Here is a 21,754-nt window from a genome sequence, read left to right as displayed (position 1 = left end):
GTTTTATTCTACAAACTGGTAGGGTTTTTGACAATTCTCACACACTCAGAATCTTATACAACTCGTTTGTTTGGATCAGGCTTGAGAGTGTCTTGGTGATATGGAGTCCGCATAAGGCGAGATGTTTACTCATGTTGGAGAGAGTTCCAAAAACTTCTGAGGTATCGCTACATGAAGGAGTATGGTAGTTTTCCGTAACTCTGTTCCACTTAATTCGTCATGGGCATGGTTGAGGCCAACGTTTTTTAACTTAGAAGGAATGGGTTAAAACTGACCCATTTTTTCAGACTTATAATAGTTGTTGTCTAGAATTCAGCTATTTCAAAGAGTATGAACTTTCATGATCCTGATGGTAATCTCCGATAGCGTCAGCACATACTGTTTTACCACTCGGGTTCTAGAACCAACCAGCCTCTGGCTATACCAATTAGAAGAGCAGTCAGACAGCTGAACATTATCACTTCGGAGATAGACATCTTCCACATCAGTGAAACTATGTTTAAGAGGCAAACTTTCATGCTAATTATCTTAATAATGTTGCTCGATGGTTTCTGGTTTTATATATTGTCCCAATATAACGGATTAAATATTTCATTATTTGTAAAGTTAGTCTGGTAGAAGAAACTAATTCTGGTGTATTGTACAAGCATATATTAATTGATATTATTGTACTATTTTTGTTTTTATTTTATGTTAAAAATAATGTTCTCTCAAAAAAAATATTATTTGGGTAAAGACATTTTCTTATAATCAATTTTATTATCAAATTTTGGCATCATCGATCTGGATAAAAAAGTTGCTGGATAAAATTATGTATCTTGTAACATTTAGAATAAAATAAAATTTAACAAGAAAGTGTTTCATTAAGAAATTCTCTAATTAACAAGATGCTTGTTAAGTTTCTTTCCAGAAGATAAGCCTAATTAAATGATAAAATAACACGTGTCGTCCTTCAACTCAATACGAATATATTTTGAGAATTTTTCTGTGGATTTTCGACTTTTGATATTTTGACCAATGGCATTGGAAGCAATTATCTGACAAATGGTTAGTCAACCATGCGTGCGATCTGTTTGTAAACACTGTCAGCGTTCCAGCATCCAAGGTGGTCTAAACCGAAATAAAAAAGCTAATACCAAAAGATTACATTTGAGTTTGATTGGAATTTATTAAATAAATGATTGTCGAAACTGAAAATGGTGGCGTAATGTAGTCGACGCTGAAATTAGTGGTACCAGAAAATTTATTCTACTTACGCTTTTTGTTTATTAAATCTTCAACGAAAACTTAATTTCATCGCGTTTGCAATACCTTTTTTTGAAATTGTTGATGGCATTTTTTTTTGGCTAACAGCTTAAGACAAATAATAGGATTTCTCTTTATTTTACGACACTATTGAGAGTCTAAACAAGATGTTGTCTTGGAATAATATGGGCTTTGGTTCATTTTATGTGTCATTTTCTATTAGTTCGTATTCATTTGAAGGGGATGCGTGATCTGATTTCTCTACATTCAAATGTGTTCCTGTATTTTCTCCCTGGATTAAAGCACTAGAGCGACGATTTTTTTATACGCTATATAAAAAAAACATACCCACCCAGAAAATTTCTTCCTGATACTCTGAAATTTCATAATAAAGATTTTCGAGGTAGAAAAAACGGATATACGAGCCTTGATTAATTAGATTTTAGCTAGGCATAATCAGTCTGACGTGCAGTTGTACTTTTCACGGAGCGTTGGGTAGGCATCACCAAGAGATTGACAGAATAGCTATATGCATCAAATCGCTCTATCTACGGATATCTTTTTAAGAATTGTGTCAGAGCGGGGTTCGAATCTCGGATCTTCAAATTCACCGTCCGCGATTGTCGCGAATTTTTTAAATGTTTCAAATACCTATATTGAACAGCTGTTATAAAAATAACACGTTTCGTTACTTCGCCTCCGCTCCGCGTTAGCCACGATTAACACGATGGTTTCCAACACGTATTTTTATTTATATTTCACTGAGTCAGTTCATACATTCCATTCATGTTTCGGGATAGTCACAGAAGATAAAAAGTGCCAACATGGAGTAACATGAGACAAATAAAATAAAAAAAACAAATTAAACTACTACTACTACTTCTACCATTTCCCCTTAGGGGTAGGCAGAGAGAACGGACCGCCACGCACGTATATCCTGGCATACATTTCTAGCTTCTCCCACATTCATACATCTTGTCATACATGTCCTTCGGTTCTGCCTGGTTTTAACATGACCAGACTTAAGATTGTGGTTTATGTGATCATGCCACGTCGTCCTTGGTAGTCTTCATCTTACGTTACCGTTCGTTTTCGCCAAATATACTTGTTTTACCATTTTTTCGTCTTCCATTCGTTCTACATGACCAAACCATCTCGAAGACCCTTTTTTAATCTTATTAATTATACCTGACTCAGATTTACACTCTCGCTCGATTATTATTGGTTATTATTATTAAAACAAAAATTATAATAATAATTACTGTATTAAATATATACATACATAAACAAATGTTTATAAAAATAAACATGTGCTTAGGTTCAACATTGTACAATTAGTTAACTGAAGAAATAAAAAAAAGAAAGTCTTAAATCTTTTGAAAACACCATGCATTAAATATTTTTTATATAACGTAAATGAGAGATAATAGTGTTGTTAACTAACTTGATAAAGCAGAAAAAAATACTTCCATCTGACAGACGCATACGTCAAGCAAAAGTATTGTTGAAATATGCAAACATTCAAACATAGACAACATGGTCAATATTACACTGTTTGTTAAGTGATCATTTAAAGCACCCAACAATCATTTAACTTTCATCTTAACTCATCAGACAGATTCTTCATTTCAGAAGTTAACACATCAAATAAACATGAAGCAAAGTTTGACTTACCGTCTCGATCAGGTCTTTGCCAAGCATTGATTTCCTCATTATCTCCTATATAGATCCAAACGTTTCCCCGATAAGAATCTGCATACACACCGTAGTCACTTTCAGGATCATCAGCTTCTGTAAACAGTACAAAGTATTATTATTATTATTAAAAATATTTCGCAAATCCTTCTTAATTTAGGTAAAAAAAAAATAAAAAATAAAAACGAAGTTATTTTACCATCAACATCCATGTTTGGACTTGATTCAGCTGCTCTTAGACGGTCCAAACTATTGCCAGTAGATCTTGCCATCGGCCTCATGTCATGAATGTCGTTTTCATCTTTTCCACGTTCTTCAGACTAAAAATGAATTCCTTGTTCAAAAAATCATGCTGCAAAATATCATAACTCACAGAGAAGATCAATTTACTATTCTACGTTTTCACGCCAGTGGCTTTAGTCAGGTACCTAGGTATGTGTGACTATGGATATTCTATTATTAAATTAAAATAAAAAAAACAAATGTCATCGAATCATTTAATAGTAACTTTAGATATTAATATAAAATGGAGTGGATTTATTTATTACTATTGATAAAACAAGTGCTTTCTAATGATTCTCAACATCTATCAATTCATCAACATTTTATGGATGAAGAAGACGGGTTTTCTTACGTTGACGGAATTGAAGAACTAGGTTGGGAATCCGAAATTATTCAAGAAATAGGTTTCTTTCTAAGGTCACATAAGTTCAAAGAGCGGGACAAAAGAAACGCAGAAATGAGTGAAGTAACTAACTACAAATACTTTCCGAACCCACCGTTAAAAAATGTTCACTGGAAAGTCAAAGAATATTGTGACAAAGGTTTTTACACATGTCTTCAATACATTCATAGAACTTTTACCTTCTCTCCATTTCAACTCAAAGATGATACAAACTTTGTAATAAATGACTTGATGAACCAAACATTGACTGAAAATGAAATAAGCAGTATTGATACTGATTGTCAGTATCAACTGAAGAAAGAGAAAAATGAACTTTTTCAAAACCCAATCGTTCGGTATGTTTGGAAGACATCGGCATCGTATTACATGTGTTACTTTACAATGAATGAACAAAGTGAATTAAAATACTTCAAAAGCCCCTGTGATAATTATGCAGAATGTCTTGAGAAAGATTTTGGTCCTAGAAATGCTGACCCCAGAGCGAATAACTCAATACAATTTCAATGCGCAATGTACAGCTTTTGTCCCGACCCCTTTTGTCCGATTTCACACGTAAAAAGTTTGAACGAATGTCAAGATAACAAAAGTTTATTTTGTTCATATAACGATTCTACCAATATGCTATCCGCTTTCAACAAATCAAGAAATAATTCCTTGGATGATTTGATTTTAAACCGGTGGAATATTTCATGTCCGTGTAAAGCCAAAGGATTCGAGTGGAACTATGTTTACGGAATGTGCGTGGATATTAATGAGTGCATTGGAAATACTCACACATGTGACGCTGAGACACAAAATTGTTTAAACCTTCCAGGATCTTTTGATTGCATTTGTAGTTGGGGTTATGAGTGGGATAAAGAACATAAAAAGTGCTTTAAAAACTTAGATCTCAAAAAATATAAAATAAATTATTAAGTTTTCATATTTTTTGTTAGACGACTAGTCGTCTAGGCGTTGCTAATTAAATAGCAACTTAACATGAAAAAAGGCGATGAAAACGGCTTTCAAGACGTCTTTGAAAAGATTTTCCAACCTTTGCCCTGACATCCTGACGATACCTATGATGATGCCTTCTCTCTGCGTGCTGCCTCTCTTCAGACCTAAACCTCTTCTCTAGTTTCTTGTAGAGTCTTCCACCGGTGTGTTTGCCAATTGGTCTGACTCCATTAGGAGAGTCTGCAAATCCAGCAGGTGGTTGAACTATATCAGGCTGTTCTTCTCTGTATGCTCCCTAAAGTTAAAAAAATAAACTTAAGGACTGAAAATTGCACGAATAACTATTTTATAAAAATATTAAGTTTCGTTGTTGCGCAACTTTTGAGTTGAATTTAATTTTGTATAATAGTACAAATTTAAACTTTAAAAAAAAAATCCCAGATTTAATTTTCATTTTTTTTAACTGAAAAAAGTATGTTCACCTTGAAATGTGGACTTGAAGCATCCTCCGCGGTGATGATGTCTACCTGCTTTCCACAATGGTGGCAGTGTACGCTTGTACTAACTCCAGTTCCACCCGATGAAGTAGCTCCCGCAGCACTCAGATCTGCTGTTTCACTATAGAAGACACTATCACTTCCTGGACTGACAGACCGCAGTGATTCTGCTGACATAGCTTTAGGCTTCTTGCAGTCTGGATTAACTTAAAACAATGAATTAGTTAATACATTTGAGACACTATTTATAACCTAAAGTACAAGTCATTACTAAAAAAAGTTATCATACTTCTTTTCTGCATTTTTGGTCTTCCTAAAGTATCAGTTGATGCTTTGATATAATTCAAAGGACTAAGTCTGTAGCCAGCTGATGTTAAAGATGTTTCTGAAAATTGTCATTTTAAATAGTAAAATTTGTTATTATTTACTACTTTCAAAAAAACATGTAGGTATATTTTTTGCTCTGATAAATTATACGAACGTACCTATATCTTCTGCTTCTAAAGAACTGATGATTTTATTTGGCTGAATAGACGATCTTCTTCTAGGTAAACTTCCAGGTAAAGAAACACTTTCATTTGATCCACTTTTTTTTCGTATTCTGAAATGATGAGGATAGAGGTTTAATTTTTTATTTGACAATTTAAATATTAAAATATAATTCTTATAATATTTTCACCTATGAGAGGAAGTCCCTGCATTAAAAGCTGATGTAGGTGATTTTGCATTTCCATTGCCAGTTTTTCTTCTTGGACTTTCTCTTGGTCGTCTATGTCTTCTAGGTGAAATGCTTCCGTTCGTTCCACTAGCTGTAAAAAAATGATTTTTGAAAATTATTTTAATATCAATTAGTTAAGTCATAAATATAATGTTCATACTGAAATCATCATTGAAAAGAAAAAATTAAACGTACCTTCAGCTCTGTATTGTTCACTGGAGTCATCAGATGTTAAGACATTTAAAGTAACTTTTCCGTTTTTGGCGGCCATATCTTGTCTTCTTAATGTATCCATTAATAATCCCTGACTTCTTATGTGGCCAGGTGTTACATCTTTACTCCTTCCTTGGACAGGACTTCTACTTTTGGATTTCTTTTTCATGAATCTTTCTCTATCGGCTGCCCGTTTGGCTTCAAAATCTCTTTCTCTCGCTGTTCTTTCGCTCTCAACACCCTTTGGAGAAGGCGTGATCTTACATTTTTCAGGGAAACTAGGACTTTTTCGAATGAATATTATTGGCAGCGGTTTTTCTTCTAAACCTTTTTCGTGGTTCATTGGACTTTTGTTTAAATTTTTTGTTTCTGGTACCACAGAAGATCTCCGGTCCCAGTTATTATCGTGAGGCGGAGACTTGACGCCTTCAGATGACTGCTTAGAAAATTCTAATGTAAAGTTTTTTCTTTTTCTACGTCTTTCATCGGCAGTCCATGGTCGATTTGAGTTTTTGTATTTGGTTGAATATTTATATGCTACGAAAATAAGAAATAATAATTTTTCGTTAAGAGAAGGAATTTCATAAGAGTAATTTTTAAAAAATTAAGCATTTTTTGCACTACCACAAAAACAATTAAACTTAGCCATTTTTATTAAACTTACTTAACCCACCGTCATCATCGTCATCGTCAACAGGACTTTCATAATATCCTGAAGATGAATAATGTCCACTTCTTTCATCGTCGGAAATGGACTCGCCCTAAAAAAAGTAATTAATTTTATTGTTATTATTTTATTACTCGTGTTGCATTAAAAAATTAATTTGACGAATAGTTTGATACTATGATTACCTTTATCGATGGCACAGTTTGTTCTTGTGTTGGACTAGCGATTGGCGGTCTTTGGACGGTTTCGACAACTGTGTCTTCTTCGGTATCTTGTTTCTTCTTCCCATTTTTTTTCCTGTTCCCTCCAACATCTGGAGTACTACCAGTTAAACTGTAACTGCCAGAAGAGCTACTGCTTCCAGTTGGCGATGGTGGTTCTTTTGTTGTACTATGCTAGAATATAAGTATTACTTGTAAATATAGTCTTATTATACATAAGTCTTTTAAAGGTTTCGTAAATTTGGAGATAAAACTACACTACACTGCTACATTTTATATTTACTTACCGACTTTTCTATGTCTACCGGTTTTGAGACGTACTCGTCTCTTCGTCAGGACATCAATGAAACCAACACGCAAACCAACATGCAAAACCCACTATACACCTTCACTATAGTTCTAGTATATAAAACCAACACGACATGCATTTTAAGAGTGTGCGCACATGCACTGGTTAGGAAAGTACATGTTTGTCCTAATCAGTGCATGTTTGTTTTAGTGCATGTGCTTATTAAAATTCATATCGTGTTGGTTTTATATTTTTGTGCAACAACTATGGAGAAGGTGGATGGTGGGTTTTGCATGTTGGTTTGCTTATTGGTTTATTTGCTGTCCTGACGAAGAGACGGGTACGCCTTGAATCCGGTAGACATAGAAAAGTCGGCAAGAGGTTATATACAAGTATTTAATAACATTTAGTTTACATTATTTATTATGGTACACAAACAATAAAAATACATTAGAAGTTGGTATAATAATCACAATATGTTATGTTCAGATATTGTTAATTAATTATATGTGAACACAGTATGCGCAAATAAGTAAAAAAAAGGATAAATTTAATTTTTCCTTTAAATTGACTAGCTTAATTAAATTATATTAATATAAAGAAAATTATAAAACTAAATTTTACGAGTACTAACAGTTTATTAGTACGTAACTAACATAAGTTTATATTTTATTTTTTTACTTATTTATTTACTTTATAATTTTACTCTGTTTACTTGAATATATTATTTAATGTGTAAAAAATTCCACCAATAGCGTTTTAAAATGAAAAAATCAAATTAAATGCATCTGATTAAAAAAAAAAAAATAGAAATTTACAAATACAAATATAACATAAGGAAAATCTGAAAGTCAAAAAAAATCACACACGCCTTAAAATGTTTAAAAAAGGCACCTAGGTGTATTATATATATATTGGTAAGTATATATTATATTGATCTAATAGGTATATGCAAAGATGAAATCTATATAACAAATAATGCATTTAAAATCAAAACCCTAGACTCGATTAATGTCAACGAGGGTATTTAAATCTGGTAACTTAAAAATACCTTTGAGCTAGCCGGGCTGGCACTAGCCGCTCTCTTCTTGTGTTTATCTCCTTTGTTCTTCCCGTCTTCATGGTGCGGAGTAGCCTGGGGCGGTCTGGGGGCGCTGCTCCCTGACTCCCCCGCCTGTGCAGCGCCGCTGCCGGCGACACCGACCCCCGCGGTCGCCGTCGTCTCCACGTGCCGGGCGAGAACGCCAGGGGGAGGGGACATCGATGGGACCACCATGTCTTCCGATATGGCCTCCACTCTCGCCAGGGAGTATATGCTGGAGGCACTCTCGAACGAGGAACCTTCATGGTTTTTAGATTCAGGCACTGCAATTTGATTAATGCACCGTGTTTTGCTAATTAGATTTACCTTCTCTGGTGGTAAAGCAGTTGAAAATGTAAGTTGTGTTTATCTAACTCATATTAAAATAAGTACATTCTAATTATTTACTAAATTTATAAATGCTTTGACATGTTAATACACATAGACATGTCCTGAGCCCTAAATAAAATATGACACTTAACTCATGCCGAAACGCTCAGTCATGTCGTTCTTTGACCGCCAGTCAGACGTAACGCTTAGAATCGAAATCAAAATGCCTGCTTGTGTCATGAAAGCGTGTACAAACCTTTCGAATAAACATTGTAAAAATAATTGTGTATCCTTTCTTTGGTAAATATTTCTTCATAATAACGGATCGCCAAATATCCGGATTATTAGAAGGAAATAAAAAATTAAGATGTCATGGTAAAAAATAAGATGTCTCCTAAAACTTTGATAGACATGTTTAAATAAGTTTTATTGTGATTCCGATACGCTGTATTTTTTCAAAAGAAATTAAATAGTAATCGTAGAGTAAACATTAATTAAACCGGATCTCTGCATATCCAAATAACGTCTGGATAATTAGAGTTTTTAACCTAATTAAATAAAAATAACTGCTATTTTTTAGTGGGCAGATAAAGCTTCCACTTATAAAATTTATTCGAACACATTATGTTATTCACATTAAAGTATTACTTTAAACCAATATGTTTAAAGTATTGTCAACAGAAAGAAGAATTGAAAAAATACGGATGTTTAAACATAGACAGAACGGTGAATATTACACAGTGTGTAAGGTGGCCACTTAAACCAGCCAATGACATGTTATGTCCTGTAAATGCTTGGACTGTAAATCCATATTTTCTTATATAAAATGTTCTCCATCTGTGTTGTAATATGAAAATAGCATATTGTTTCATTTTATAAAAAAAATAGAAAATACGATTTAAGCGCACAGTCAATGCGAAAATTCAACAAATCAAGTTTTTTTATAATTATGTTAAAAGTGAGAATATAAAAATGAACCAAAATAGGGCCAGGAAGCCCAATTGCATGGATAATTACAACACAGAACATCCTGGCTTGAGAAAAATAACTTTTTAAATTTTCGTGTTCTCACCAGAAATCGAAGCCGAAACCTTCCGTGTCTGAGTCAAGCGGCTTAGCCACTATTCCACGGAGGTTGCCGATAAAATAAGCTTTGTTATATAATATATAATATCTTGTTTGATGAATATTAGGAGTTTTAACAAATTACGTACGTTACCTACTCTGTATAAAATGATTAAGATACGTTGCGGTTGGTGTACCAATGCATTGCCATATACACCATTAGGTGTGGGAAGGAGAATGATGATGATGATAAATATGTAGTAAATATTCCATATTCATAAATAAATTCGGTGGAAATTAAAAAAAACATTTACCATGATTAATATTTTTACAGCTGCCACTTTTTTTAGAACTATCTGAATTAGCTGTGACGTAATCATCCGTCGTTGTAGTGGTAGTACTTTCTGATACATCAGTCATATTGGTCTTCGCTGAATCTGTCCTCGCGAGCAAAAGATCTGGAACTACTGAGTTAGATCCTTTAACGATGCCATTGTCAGGAGACTCTAGCGATCTATGAGGGGTATGACTCGGAGTCAGGTCTGGAGTTCTCCCGGTTGGACTTTTTCTTTGAAGATCTCTTCTCCTCGACGGACTCAAAGCTCTTTCTCTCCTTTTGCTGACACTTCCGCAAATGCTGCGCTTCAAGGCACTGTCCGGTAAATCTATCGATTGGTCGTATTTGGTTATGGCTATCAATGGAGTCGTTCTATTAGGAGATGATATAATTTTCATCATTGGGTTTGTTGACGTCGGCTGTTTGGTTATCGGAGGAGCTATGGATTTACTGGCTATCGACACAGGTGAAGAAGCTTGCTGCTTAACTGCAGATTGAGAAAGAGAAACTGATATGTCGACCTTCATTCTCGGAGATGACGGTGATTGCGACTGAAAAAGAAGATAAATTTTATGACATGTTAATCAAACGAATTGTTGATTGGAGTGTTTTAATTAAAAATTAAAGTCATTTACTGCATAGTCTAGTTCTTCGTCCAAAGCATCAGTATCCATTGAGCTTCTTTGTTGATGCTGCAGCATGAGTAAATGTTTTCTTCTCGAATTAGGTGTAAGTAATAAAGGATTGCCAGGGCTTGCCGTCAATGAGCTCATTTCTGATATACTGAAACATAAACACTCAAACTGTAATAAAAAATCATTTTGTGTTTTTACCTCAGAGTAATAATTCACTCAAGAAGCTGTTTAACTCAAGTACGTAGAACGGCAGTGTTCCAAATTTTTGGTTTGGTTTTAAGATGTGATGTGATGTTAACGACCTTATTTCCCTTAGAAGATTCACCACTTTCTTCATTTTTGAAAACGTTTTTTTTTATATGATTATTCTGTTTGTGTAAGAAAGGGTTTTTGGCGTATATATTGTAGTGCTATATTTAGTTATAAATGTGCTAAACTTGTTTTGTTTCTTTGTTGTTCTCATAATGTGTTTTTTTATGTTAATATTATTTATGTCCCGAATTGAGTTGTTGAAACTCCTGGGAATGTAATTCAATGTATTGTTCCTGTAAAATACTTAGTGTTTTATGATTTATAAAAAAAAAAATAGTAAAAAGATTAACAACAAAAGTGTAATGCTCAATTTTCAACCTGAGTACCTACGGCCTGTTATATTAATGTAAACTGTAGCTAACGTCGTGGTTGACAATAACAAAATGAACTGTTTTTATTAATTTCGGGAAAATATTTACATTAAGTGACAAATTATACTGAATTTGTCAGAATGCTTCTCATTTAGAAGCAATTGTACTAAATATACAATCTCTACCGAGGGAATGACTCAAAAGACTCGGACGTTATTCTTTCATGTAATTTATCCTGATTAAAGGATGGGTTTATTTCATATCATAAATAAATTGATAGTCTTAATTTTAAGACTATCAAATCATTATTTTTTTTTTAAAACAACGAACATAATACAGTTTTAATAAATTGTAATCTGTTATTTAAGCAAAAACTAATTATTTTTACTTGCTTAGTGCAAACGATTCATAATAAACATTACGTAATTTGTTGAGAATAGAATCTCATCAAGAATTGTCAAAAATTAATACGCGAAAAAGCAAACAACTCAATTAAATATTTGTTGTGATTTTCTATGTGATTCATAGTTAATTATTAACGACGTTGATTTTCCGCTGTACCAGAGGAACATGATTAGAGCGAGGTATCATTTCGTCGCTTTTAACGTAAAACAATGTAATTGTAATCATACCTGTTTGGCATTCCATTGTCAGTTCCCGAGTCGACTTGAAGCACTGTTGCCTGCGACTCATTCCAAATTCCATCAGAGTGGTCTCTGTAAGCAAATTGAAGACCCTCGTTTGAACAACGGGGACTGCGGGTGACACATTAATGGATTGGCACGTTACATCAATAAGCCATGCAGTGAAATACAACATCGATTAATGACGAACCTATTTCATGATTAATTATTAGTCTGAGTGCTAATGTACCGAAAAAAAATTGACTTTTTATACATAATATAAATTGTACATTAATGAGCAATTTCTTCCAATCAACTAAGTTTCACAGTCAGCCGTCGACATACATGGATTTAATTGGTTTTGAATCAAGACGTCACTAATTAGAACTTAAGGCGACTATTCTTTAAAAAAATATTAAAATTACTCTATTTAGTTTGGTAAATACCAATCTTAAACAGTAATGATAAAGTTAAATATAATTAAATTCAATTAAGAACTTCAGGCTTACGAGAAATTGGATACAAAAATTGTTTTCTTGTGCGCGGTAAGTATTAGAGCATTAAATTGTACTGCAAAGTTTCTTGAAAATGTATGAAAATATAATAAAAAATATTTTATTGAAAACGCACTATTTTGACCCACGTCACTGGTTCATATGGAACAACCAATGATATGAGAGCTGTAAAGAATATCCGGTTTTCTTACCGTAAACGAATTAATCGGAAGATTTGACAGAGAAGAACCTACGACATTAAGTGCGGAGTTATTTCAGAAATGCAAAACCTAAAAAAATCATAGCGCTGATAATACGATATATAAAAATAAACTTTTTTTTTTGGCTTAGTTTAATAGTGTATTCACAAATAAAATAATTAAAAAAAAAAACAAAATTTCTTTATTATTAGTAAACGATTGGTTTGAATTTAATTACCATCAGCGTTAAATAAGTAATTAATTTATCACGTAGATTGTAAAAGAATCAACTTGACACGGGCGAAAGCAAAAAATATAATACGCAGTGCCATTTTATTTGTTTTGAATATACCACTTTCTGTAATGTCATATGTTTGCCTGGCGATGTAATGGTCAGCTAGTTTACCGAACGTGTAAGAGGTCTCGGGTTTGATTCCTGACATGACGTATTTATTAAAAATGTGTTTTTACATAATGATACTCCATGAATTGTCACCTGAAGCGTAAAACTAATCATCTTACATTCATATAACAAAAATGATCAATGTACGTAGAGATCGGTGTACCAATGCAGTGCTCTAGGCTTTATTAGATAATAAAATAGGTTATAATGTTATCTTTCTTAAAGATATTTTTTACCAACCACTGTTACAAGACCAAAATGTTATTTTAATTATTTTTTTATGTTTTAAGTTTTTCAATTCAATTTAAGAGTTCTGAAAGTATCACGTTAAAGTTTTTTCAACTTTGTCTTGAAAAAACTTTAATTTTCGTTATTCAAATGTTTTTTTTTCAGTAAAAATAATAATAAATCATGAAATACGTTTGCAAAAAGTAAACCTGTTTTAATAATACATCATTCTAACACAACTTTCACAACATACATAAATTGGTAATGTTACTTATTGTAAGAAAGAGACACAAAATACATAAATTTACAAAATTGTTGGTTTAAAGTCTGGGAAAAGGAATGTGCAATATCTCGCTAAAATTTAACAGTGTAATTTAATATTATTTTATTACACCTGTGGTTTTATGTATAAATGTAAGAGTATCCATGTCATATTTAAGTGTGTTTGTACCTTTGTTTGTGTTTCCTTCACATCGCAACAGAGCAACGGATCGACTTGATTTTTTGCAGAACAATAGGTAGAGAGCAGAGAAGTCAAATAAATATCGAAAAAAAAAATAACACTTCCACGCAAAAAATCTTAAAGGAGAAATGAATTATTTTTTCACAACTCTGTTGAGCAATCAATTAATGTTATATTTTGAACAAAGATAGCCAGAGAATTAATAAGTGTTAAAACTACATTTTCTCAAAATCGATTCCTCGGAATTTTTTTATGTGGAAAATGAATTAACATTAAAAGAGAATAACGATACAACGTTGTCATAGATAAACGAATTGTCGTTTTTTTTAATGGCGTCAGCCGGAGGGTCGGCAATTAATACAGGTTATTTTTATCCCAAAAAATTTCGTTCCATCTGGAAAATTCTCATTGTTAAACGACAAAACTAATCAATTACTAAGTTTTCCCTAATTCCACGCGAGCGAAGCCGCGGGGAAAAGTCAGTCACATAATATAACCATAAAATATATAATTTCCGAATGTACTAAAATTTGATAATGTCATCGACAATTTTACTTGCATCTGAATATAATGTTCACTTTTTACTTTATTGTATTTTATTTTATTTTATTTTATTTTAATTTATTTTATTTTATTTTATTTTATTTTATTTTATTTTATTTTGTTATATTTTATTTTATTTTATTTTATTTTATTTTATTTTATTTTATTTTATTTTATTTTATTTTATTTTATTTTATTTTATTTTATTTTATTTTATTTTATTTTATTTTATTTTATTTTATTTTATTTTTTTTATTTTTTATTTTATATTTTTTATTTTATTTTATTTTATTTTATTTTATTTTATTTTATTTTATTTTATTTTATTTTATTTTATTTTATTTTATTTTATTTTATTTTATTTTATTTTATTTTATTTTATTTTATTTTATTTTATTTTATTTTATTTTATTTTATTTTATTTTATTTTATTTATTTTCTTTTATTTTATTTTATTTTATTTTTTATTTTATTTTATTTTATTTTATTTTAATTTCGTTATTTTTGTTTTATTTATTTTTACTATTTTTTTTACTTGAAAATGTATTTATTACTTCCGGATTATTACATTCATTTTACAAAAACAAAATGTGATTCTTTTGAAAAGTTAGTCTTTTGTTCAGTTTTGTCCGGTAGTTTATTGTAAAATTTTAGTCCCTGGTTTCATTGTCCTTGTCTCGTTTGAGAATGCTGTATGTGATATTGTTCTGATATTCTTGTATTATGTCCATGTTTTTTACAATTCTTTTTAAGTTTGAGTTTTTTTTCTGCAATGATTTCAGTGGCTAACTAACGAATAAATTTTGATGATTTTAGTTGAAAAAGTTTATTTACATTTAGTTGTTTATTTTTTTAAATAGTTCTTTAGTTGGTGTTAGATAAAAGAGGTCATATACTAGCTTCAATATTTTATTTTGCTGTTCTTGTAGTCTGTTCATGTCATTTTGGTTTCCTGTTTCCCATAGCTGTTGCATATAACATATTTTAAATTTGACATAGGCTTTTTTAAATAAGACTCGACAATGTTGCTATTTTGCAAATACAATTATTTATGTGAGCTGTTTATGTCAATTGTCAAAATTTATCATGCTCAATTTAAATTGTGCGTTGTTCGTTTATGTCTATTTTATGATAAAAAAAATCAAAATTCTTCAATATCGTTGAATTGTTAACCTACTAATTGAACCTAGGAGCCGGTAAATATGTATTGTGATCAATAAAGCGCTCGAAAATTGACCAACTGATAGGGTTTGGATTATTTTTTTTTTTAGCGACCATAAAGTATTCTTAAATAGGCGGAAAATTTCAGATCATAAAGATAAAGTTTGCCGCTGATCCGGTTGTATTAAATACCTTGTTGTGTTTGTAATTACTGGTTTAAATACGGCAAGCCTTAACACAGGTTTTGCCCAGTAGTATATTTATAATTTTTTTTAAATATAAAATAAACAAAACAAGTGATACCAAGAAGGGCATAAGCAGCAGCTCTCAATTTTTTTTACTTATAAAAAATATTCAAAGAAGTGAAATCAAACACACTTTTTTACAAGGTCTTATGTCCTGACTGTAATTATGAAAGTTACATTACAAAAGCAAAACACGTAAAAATTTTGACATTAATTCAAAGAAATGAATAAAATACCATCTCACTTTATTACGTATTTTTCTTGTATTTTTTAAGTCGATGAAAACATTGTTCATTGTACTAACTGAAATAAGAATAATAGAAAATTGAAACTTGTTTTTAGGCTTTGTTTTTTAAAAAAATATTTTTCCTATCATTATTTATTTATTATTTATTAAAGTAATAACCTGCTTGACATCTATTTAGAAGCTTTTCAGAGGTAGGAAAGAAGGAATATGGAAGGAGGTAATGAAATATACACTACAACACCCAGACTAATGAGAAAAAACCTTTCTTGGATTATTTTTTCTTGCAACTAGCGGGAATCGAACCCGCAACGCCTATTTCACAGTAGGCCGTCTAACCAACTACACCAATGGGTGAATTGGTTAAACCGGATAAATCTAACAGATGGAGCGTGGAAAATGTGGATGTTTGAACATAGGCAGAATGGTAAATGTTACACAGTGTGTAAAGCGGCCACTTAAACTCGCTAATGATAGGTCACATACCTTGTACATGCCTAAACTTATACATTCCCTACTCAAGATGTTTTCCCTATCTAGTGCAACAAATTTATATCTGATTAATAAATATGTTACACAAAGAAACGCTTTTTTTGTAAAAACGTATATATTCTTTTAAGTCTTGTTTCGAAGCAGGTGGGCATATTTTTTTGGATTTTGTAATTTTACACAATTATGACCACCCCGTTAGCTAAAAGTCAGCGCGTTTGTCTACCATTCGAGAGGTCTGTTAGATTCCAAAGACAAAATTTACACTACACATTTAGTAAAAAAAATGTTTTACACTGGAATATTTTAAAGTCCTTGGACTTGCACCTGAAGCGGCACTAGTCGTCTTACCTTCATGTAACAAAAATGATCAAGACACGCTACGGTTGGCACATCGATGCAGTGTTTTTTGCACCATTGGCTATGGAAAGCGAATGGTGATGAATTCTACACTACCAAAATATCTAATTAAATTTTTTTACACGTTAAATTACAAAGTTATTGCTTGAAATGTGAATTTTATCAAATAAAATTTTAATAAATTCAAATTTTACCTTGTGAGGTCAATCGTCAAAGAATCGTTGGATGCAAATGGCGACGCTTTTTGATCTGGTGCAAGGCACGATGTCGGGACTACGGAATCTCCATCATCGGGACTATTGCAGTCTTTTTTACTTCTTTTTAGTTGCTGGTGTCCTTTGTCTCCATCGGACTGAGGAGACGTTGGCGTTGACTTGGCGAAGGTCCTATAAATGGAAGATAATTAATCGTAAGGGTACCATAAACCATGACTATGTTAGGGTATAAAACCGCAACCACCCAATTTTCAAAAGTTGACACGTTTTTAAGAAAGAAGGCCAATTGACTGCAATCAATTTGTCAAACTGGACGAGACATTTTTTTAATGTTTAAAAATGGAATCAATAATTATTATATTATGTCCCATTTATAGGTCGCATTTGCGTTTTTTATTTTAAATAAAATATATTTTATATTATTTTTGTATTTTCTTTAGGTTTGTGTACATTTTGGTTTTCATTTTTCTTTCTGTTTTTTTTATTCATATGCTTGTTATAGTTTAATATTTCTTTATTAATCAATTTACTTTTGTAACTTGTTTTTAGCCGGAGTTATCATGCTTAGGGAAAAGGTAAAAGGAAAGAAACTCTTTTACAAGAAATTATATTTATTTTGTTAACTAACATTCTTCACCTAGCACAAATTTTATAATTAAAACGGTGATTATGTGTTATTTTTATATAAGTTTCTGTGAAATTGAATAAAAAAAATAGTTTTTTTAAAACAGGACGATAAAAAATGCAATGTTAAAAAATTACATACAAAATATTTGGTGTGTTGCGATATTTATTGTACAGCGCGCTTGAGGTGATTTTCACCACAATGGCACTATATAAATTATCCTATATAAATAATTTAAAACAATACGTGTACAAAAGACTTAAAGTCGAAGATGGGACCATTATGTTTGTATTAGCTTTTGTTGGGATTCGAAGGGTTAACCACAAAAAAGGAAAAAAAAATATTCCTATTACACAAACGTATTTGTATTTTAAAAACTCACGATACAATTAACATGGTTTCAATAAATGTTATTTTACTTTTAAAGTATTTAAATAATTCTTAGTTATTGGTTTATTAAACTTTTATTTATTCTAAGTTACGTCCTTTTACCTTTAGTCAATATTACATCAATGTGTTTTGGCGTTATAAAACAGATAAAAACAAATAATTAACATAAATATAGCATACATAAAACAATATAACGGGTGTGCGAATTTACCCCTTGAGACTAATATTTTCATTCCAAATGTGTGATTAAAAAAAGTTTTTTTTTAATCAAAAAATTTATTCTGAATCTCAGTCTTAAAAATAATGGCTTCCATGTCGATGGAAATAAAAAAAACACATGTAAAGGTACTGAAATGATCAAATGTTACACATTGATGCTTCTAGATTTGTATGGTTACTAATGACCGGCTGTTAAATAATTGTTCAATTCAGAAGTACCTAATTATTTTTAAAATCAAAAAGTTTTCCCTTTTTTACACGGCCAGTTTTTTTCCTATGAAAAAACACTTTTTTAAAAAAATATTTATTTTGATAAACTTTGACTTATGATCAAACATTTGACTGTAAGGTCATTCAAAGTGATAATATCTTTATTATATTAATACGGCTGAACAAGACAAAATATTAAAAACAATAAGAATTATTTTCAACAGTTTAAAAACCTCGTTTTAAATATGCATTTTTATTTTTTTTCTATTGCAGCCAAATAATTTCAATTTTCTATCTTCTTAAATTTTGTTAATTACTTGTGCTGGAAAAATGGGTAGCAAATATGGTAGAGTAGGATTCAAACTTTGAATTTCATCGATGAATACATAATACTACCACGAAGCTTCAACCCGGTTTAAATATGGAAGTCTCGGGATTTCAAAAGCTAACGACCTATTTAATTAATGTTCATGGCCGAGAAGATGCAAATGATGTATTTTTGGGTGGCTTTTGTCTTTCGCAGTCTTGATAATGGATCCTGCAACAGGTTTCAAAACGTCGTGATAATAAGGAATATGAACGACGCTCTGCACAATAACCCAGAAATACTTTATCTGAGGATCTTTTATTGACTGGTTTAAGTGATAACTTTTCACACTGCGGAGCATTCAGCATTTTACTTGTGAACATCTATGATTATTATTCTCCATAATCCTTATTTTTATGAAGTAATAAAAATCAGATAGGAATGTTTCAACATTGGCGGAATGGTCAATCAGGGGTATAGTTTGACTTAAACAGACGATAATAAGTCATATAAATGCCTAGACTTTTTCATTCCTTCTTCAACAAGTTCTAAGTTTCTGTTAAAATTATTCTTTATTTTCAATAAAATCTCAAAATTATTGAATTCAGTACTCAATGATTAATGATGGGTATAGTTTAACTTAAACAGCCAATGATAAGTCATTTGCCCTGTAATCCCCAGACTTCTTTATTTCCTTCTCCAACAGGTTCTAAGTTTGTTAATATTATTCATTACTGTCTACAATCATTTGGATATACCTAATGAAAATTTGTTGATTGCGAGCATGACTTAATTATTGCTCGGCCAATGAAAAATATATACGTAAATTCAACCACTTTCGAATCAAATGACCAGTAACCATTTTTCTAAACGACCAGAAAAAAATATTTATTAAGGTGGTTCAGAACACTTTTATGAGTCTTGTTTATTTGATTTGATTTTTATTGATTTTATTTATTACTGTTGCTTTGACAAGACAAAGAATTATTTTTTTTAAGTGGACCTTAGAGAGAAAGTTTTTTTTGTTAGTAATGTTTTTATTTACCTATAACTTTAATTGTTGTTTAATGAATATTTATTTTATCAATTTGGTTCTTTAAAATAAACGAGCACGTTATTTTTTGCCCTTGCGTCTCTGATTTAGCGAAGTTTATGTATATGCAACAAATATTGCGCTGCCCATAACAATTGAAAATTGAGAGACAGAAAATCACGATACACATGCAAAAATTATTCAGAAAAAGAGATAAATAAATGATACATACTATAGCTAGGGACCGCTGAATTAAGTGGCATCGTAATCATTTACCTTCGGCTTCTTGCCAATCGCCACGTTCCACGTGTTTCCGCCCAATCCCACGGTACATGGCTAGCATAGCAGCGACATCTTGTAACAAGCGAGTGTCACTACTTCACTTCACTCATATTTCTGAGTAACGCGTCATAGATATGCCACTGTCTAACAGTGTTTTTACTTATATGCTTTAAAATTATAACGATTGAATATTGCCTCGACCAATGTCATAAAATGGTCAATGGTGCTAATTAATATATCTAAAATTGTTTTCCGTGGTATCAGGATAATCAACTAACGCACGGAAGGATTCGGGTTCGATTCCCGGTGAGAAAAAAAATTACATAAAGATTTTTTTCAAGCCTGGGTGTTCTGTGCTGTAATTCACCACTGTTATTGGGCCTCTTGACCTATGGTGGTGCAAGAAAAAAATGTGGGTACAATTATTCAAAAATGCAAAAGTTTACTATTTTTTATAGCTGTCTAATCTTTCCACTAACGATAATATCTAGATATAATTATTATACCAACGTTGTATGAGAACAATTGCCATGTTCATGAGTTATTATTTTTGCTTTTAATCTGCAAATTGCTTTTCAAGAACACATGTACACCTGTACCTCCTCCATTCATCTTAATTATAAGAGGTTTTTTTGACTGGTCATATGTTGTGTAGTTCATATAGGTATAAAAGTATAAACATATTTTTAATAAAGCTTCTCTCGACGGGATCATCCATGATAATAAACTAGGTACCGACAGTGTCATATAACAATAAAGTTACTAAGAATTTTATAATGGGGTAAACAATCCCCTATAGCTTCTGAATCTGATAATAAATGTCAATAGACTTGTTGCCCTTTCTAGTCTTAAAAAAATATTATCCATTGAACATATGTTTAGATAGTAAAAAAAAAACAGTATTTTAAATATACGTTAAAATAAATTATTTTAAAAAGTTAGACAATGAATCTAAAATAAAAAGTAAAAAAAAGATTAAATATAAATTTGGAACTTAAATTGACTTTATAAAAAATATAAGACGTTCGTATGACTCCTTGCAATAAAGTTACTATGAAACTAATAGCATCTCTATTCCAAGGCCCCTTTTGCGAGATTGTTTTTTTTTTCTACACTGGTGACCGAATTCACTTTACTAGATTAAAAACATTTTATTTTGATTTTTACTGTGAGAATACTAGGTTATTGATATCACATAATGTTTTGCCGAGTTTCTAACTGCATAAGGTACATAATTTGCGTTTGCTCTGCACCACCGCAAATATGTATTTTTTATTGGAAATCTTTAAATAAATTGTCTGAACTCTTTTGTGACTGTGATGTCACATTAGTCGACATAAGACACAAGATTTGATATATCTCCCTTATTTTTAAAAATGATAGACTCAATTTTTTTTGTAATCTTCAAATGGACATTTTTACACCGGATTTGGAAAGTAAAACTTGTAAACTATGCTGGATGTTAATACAAAAAATATTTATCCTTGCTACGCGAAGAATGAACGCCTGCTAATTTAGCAACACATCTGCAACTCAACAAGAGAAAGCACGAAGATATAACTCATAACAAGGAAGACAGAGATGCTGTTCGGTGGCGGGTTTTGGGTGAAACAGATTCAGTCTTCAGTCGGTTGATGACGGTGATGGGGGATGCACGCGCGTAATATGAGCAGTGTATTTTATTTAATTTTTTTTATTAGGTAATTCAACAAAGATACATACTAGAAAACATACAATTTGAAAGCATTCGTTGATACAACTTGTCATGCATAAATATCTTCAA

General features: G+C 31.4%; 1 protein-coding gene across 1 annotated transcript in view; it reads right to left on the bottom strand.

Moving 5' to 3' along the window:
- Positions 1–21,754, bottom strand: part of LOC148279012 (uncharacterized) — an 88,794-nt gene that overhangs the window by 27,156 nt on the left and 39,884 nt on the right. The window contains exons 10-24 of the mRNA XM_088230574.1: positions 16,885–17,076; positions 11,870–11,953; positions 10,615–10,762; positions 9,957–10,530; positions 8,218–8,531; positions 6,842–7,051; positions 6,654–6,750; positions 5,972–6,526; positions 5,738–5,867; positions 5,544–5,659; positions 5,348–5,443; positions 5,044–5,264; positions 4,659–4,856; positions 3,140–3,260; positions 2,920–3,036 (exon numbers count right to left, since the gene is read on the bottom strand). Coding sequence (XP_088086700.1) covers positions 2,920–3,036; positions 3,140–3,260; positions 4,659–4,856; positions 5,044–5,264; positions 5,348–5,443; positions 5,544–5,659; positions 5,738–5,867; positions 5,972–6,526; positions 6,654–6,750; positions 6,842–7,051; positions 8,218–8,531; positions 9,957–10,530; positions 10,615–10,762; positions 11,870–11,953; positions 16,885–17,076 — 3,173 coding nt within the window. The remainder of the gene's footprint in view (positions 1–2,919; positions 3,037–3,139; positions 3,261–4,658; positions 4,857–5,043; positions 5,265–5,347; positions 5,444–5,543; positions 5,660–5,737; positions 5,868–5,971; positions 6,527–6,653; positions 6,751–6,841; positions 7,052–8,217; positions 8,532–9,956; positions 10,531–10,614; positions 10,763–11,869; positions 11,954–16,884; positions 17,077–21,754) is intronic.

The sequence above is a fragment of the Micrasema longulum genome, unplaced genomic scaffold (assembly GCF_059751315.1).
Source record: "Micrasema longulum isolate JH-2025_06_02 unplaced genomic scaffold, ASM5975131v1 h1tg000783l, whole genome shotgun sequence".
NCBI lineage: Eukaryota > Metazoa > Arthropoda > Insecta > Trichoptera > Brachycentridae > Micrasema > Micrasema longulum.
The sequence above is the reverse complement of the archived record's forward strand: the minus strand, read 5'-3'. Positions and strand labels throughout refer to the sequence as shown.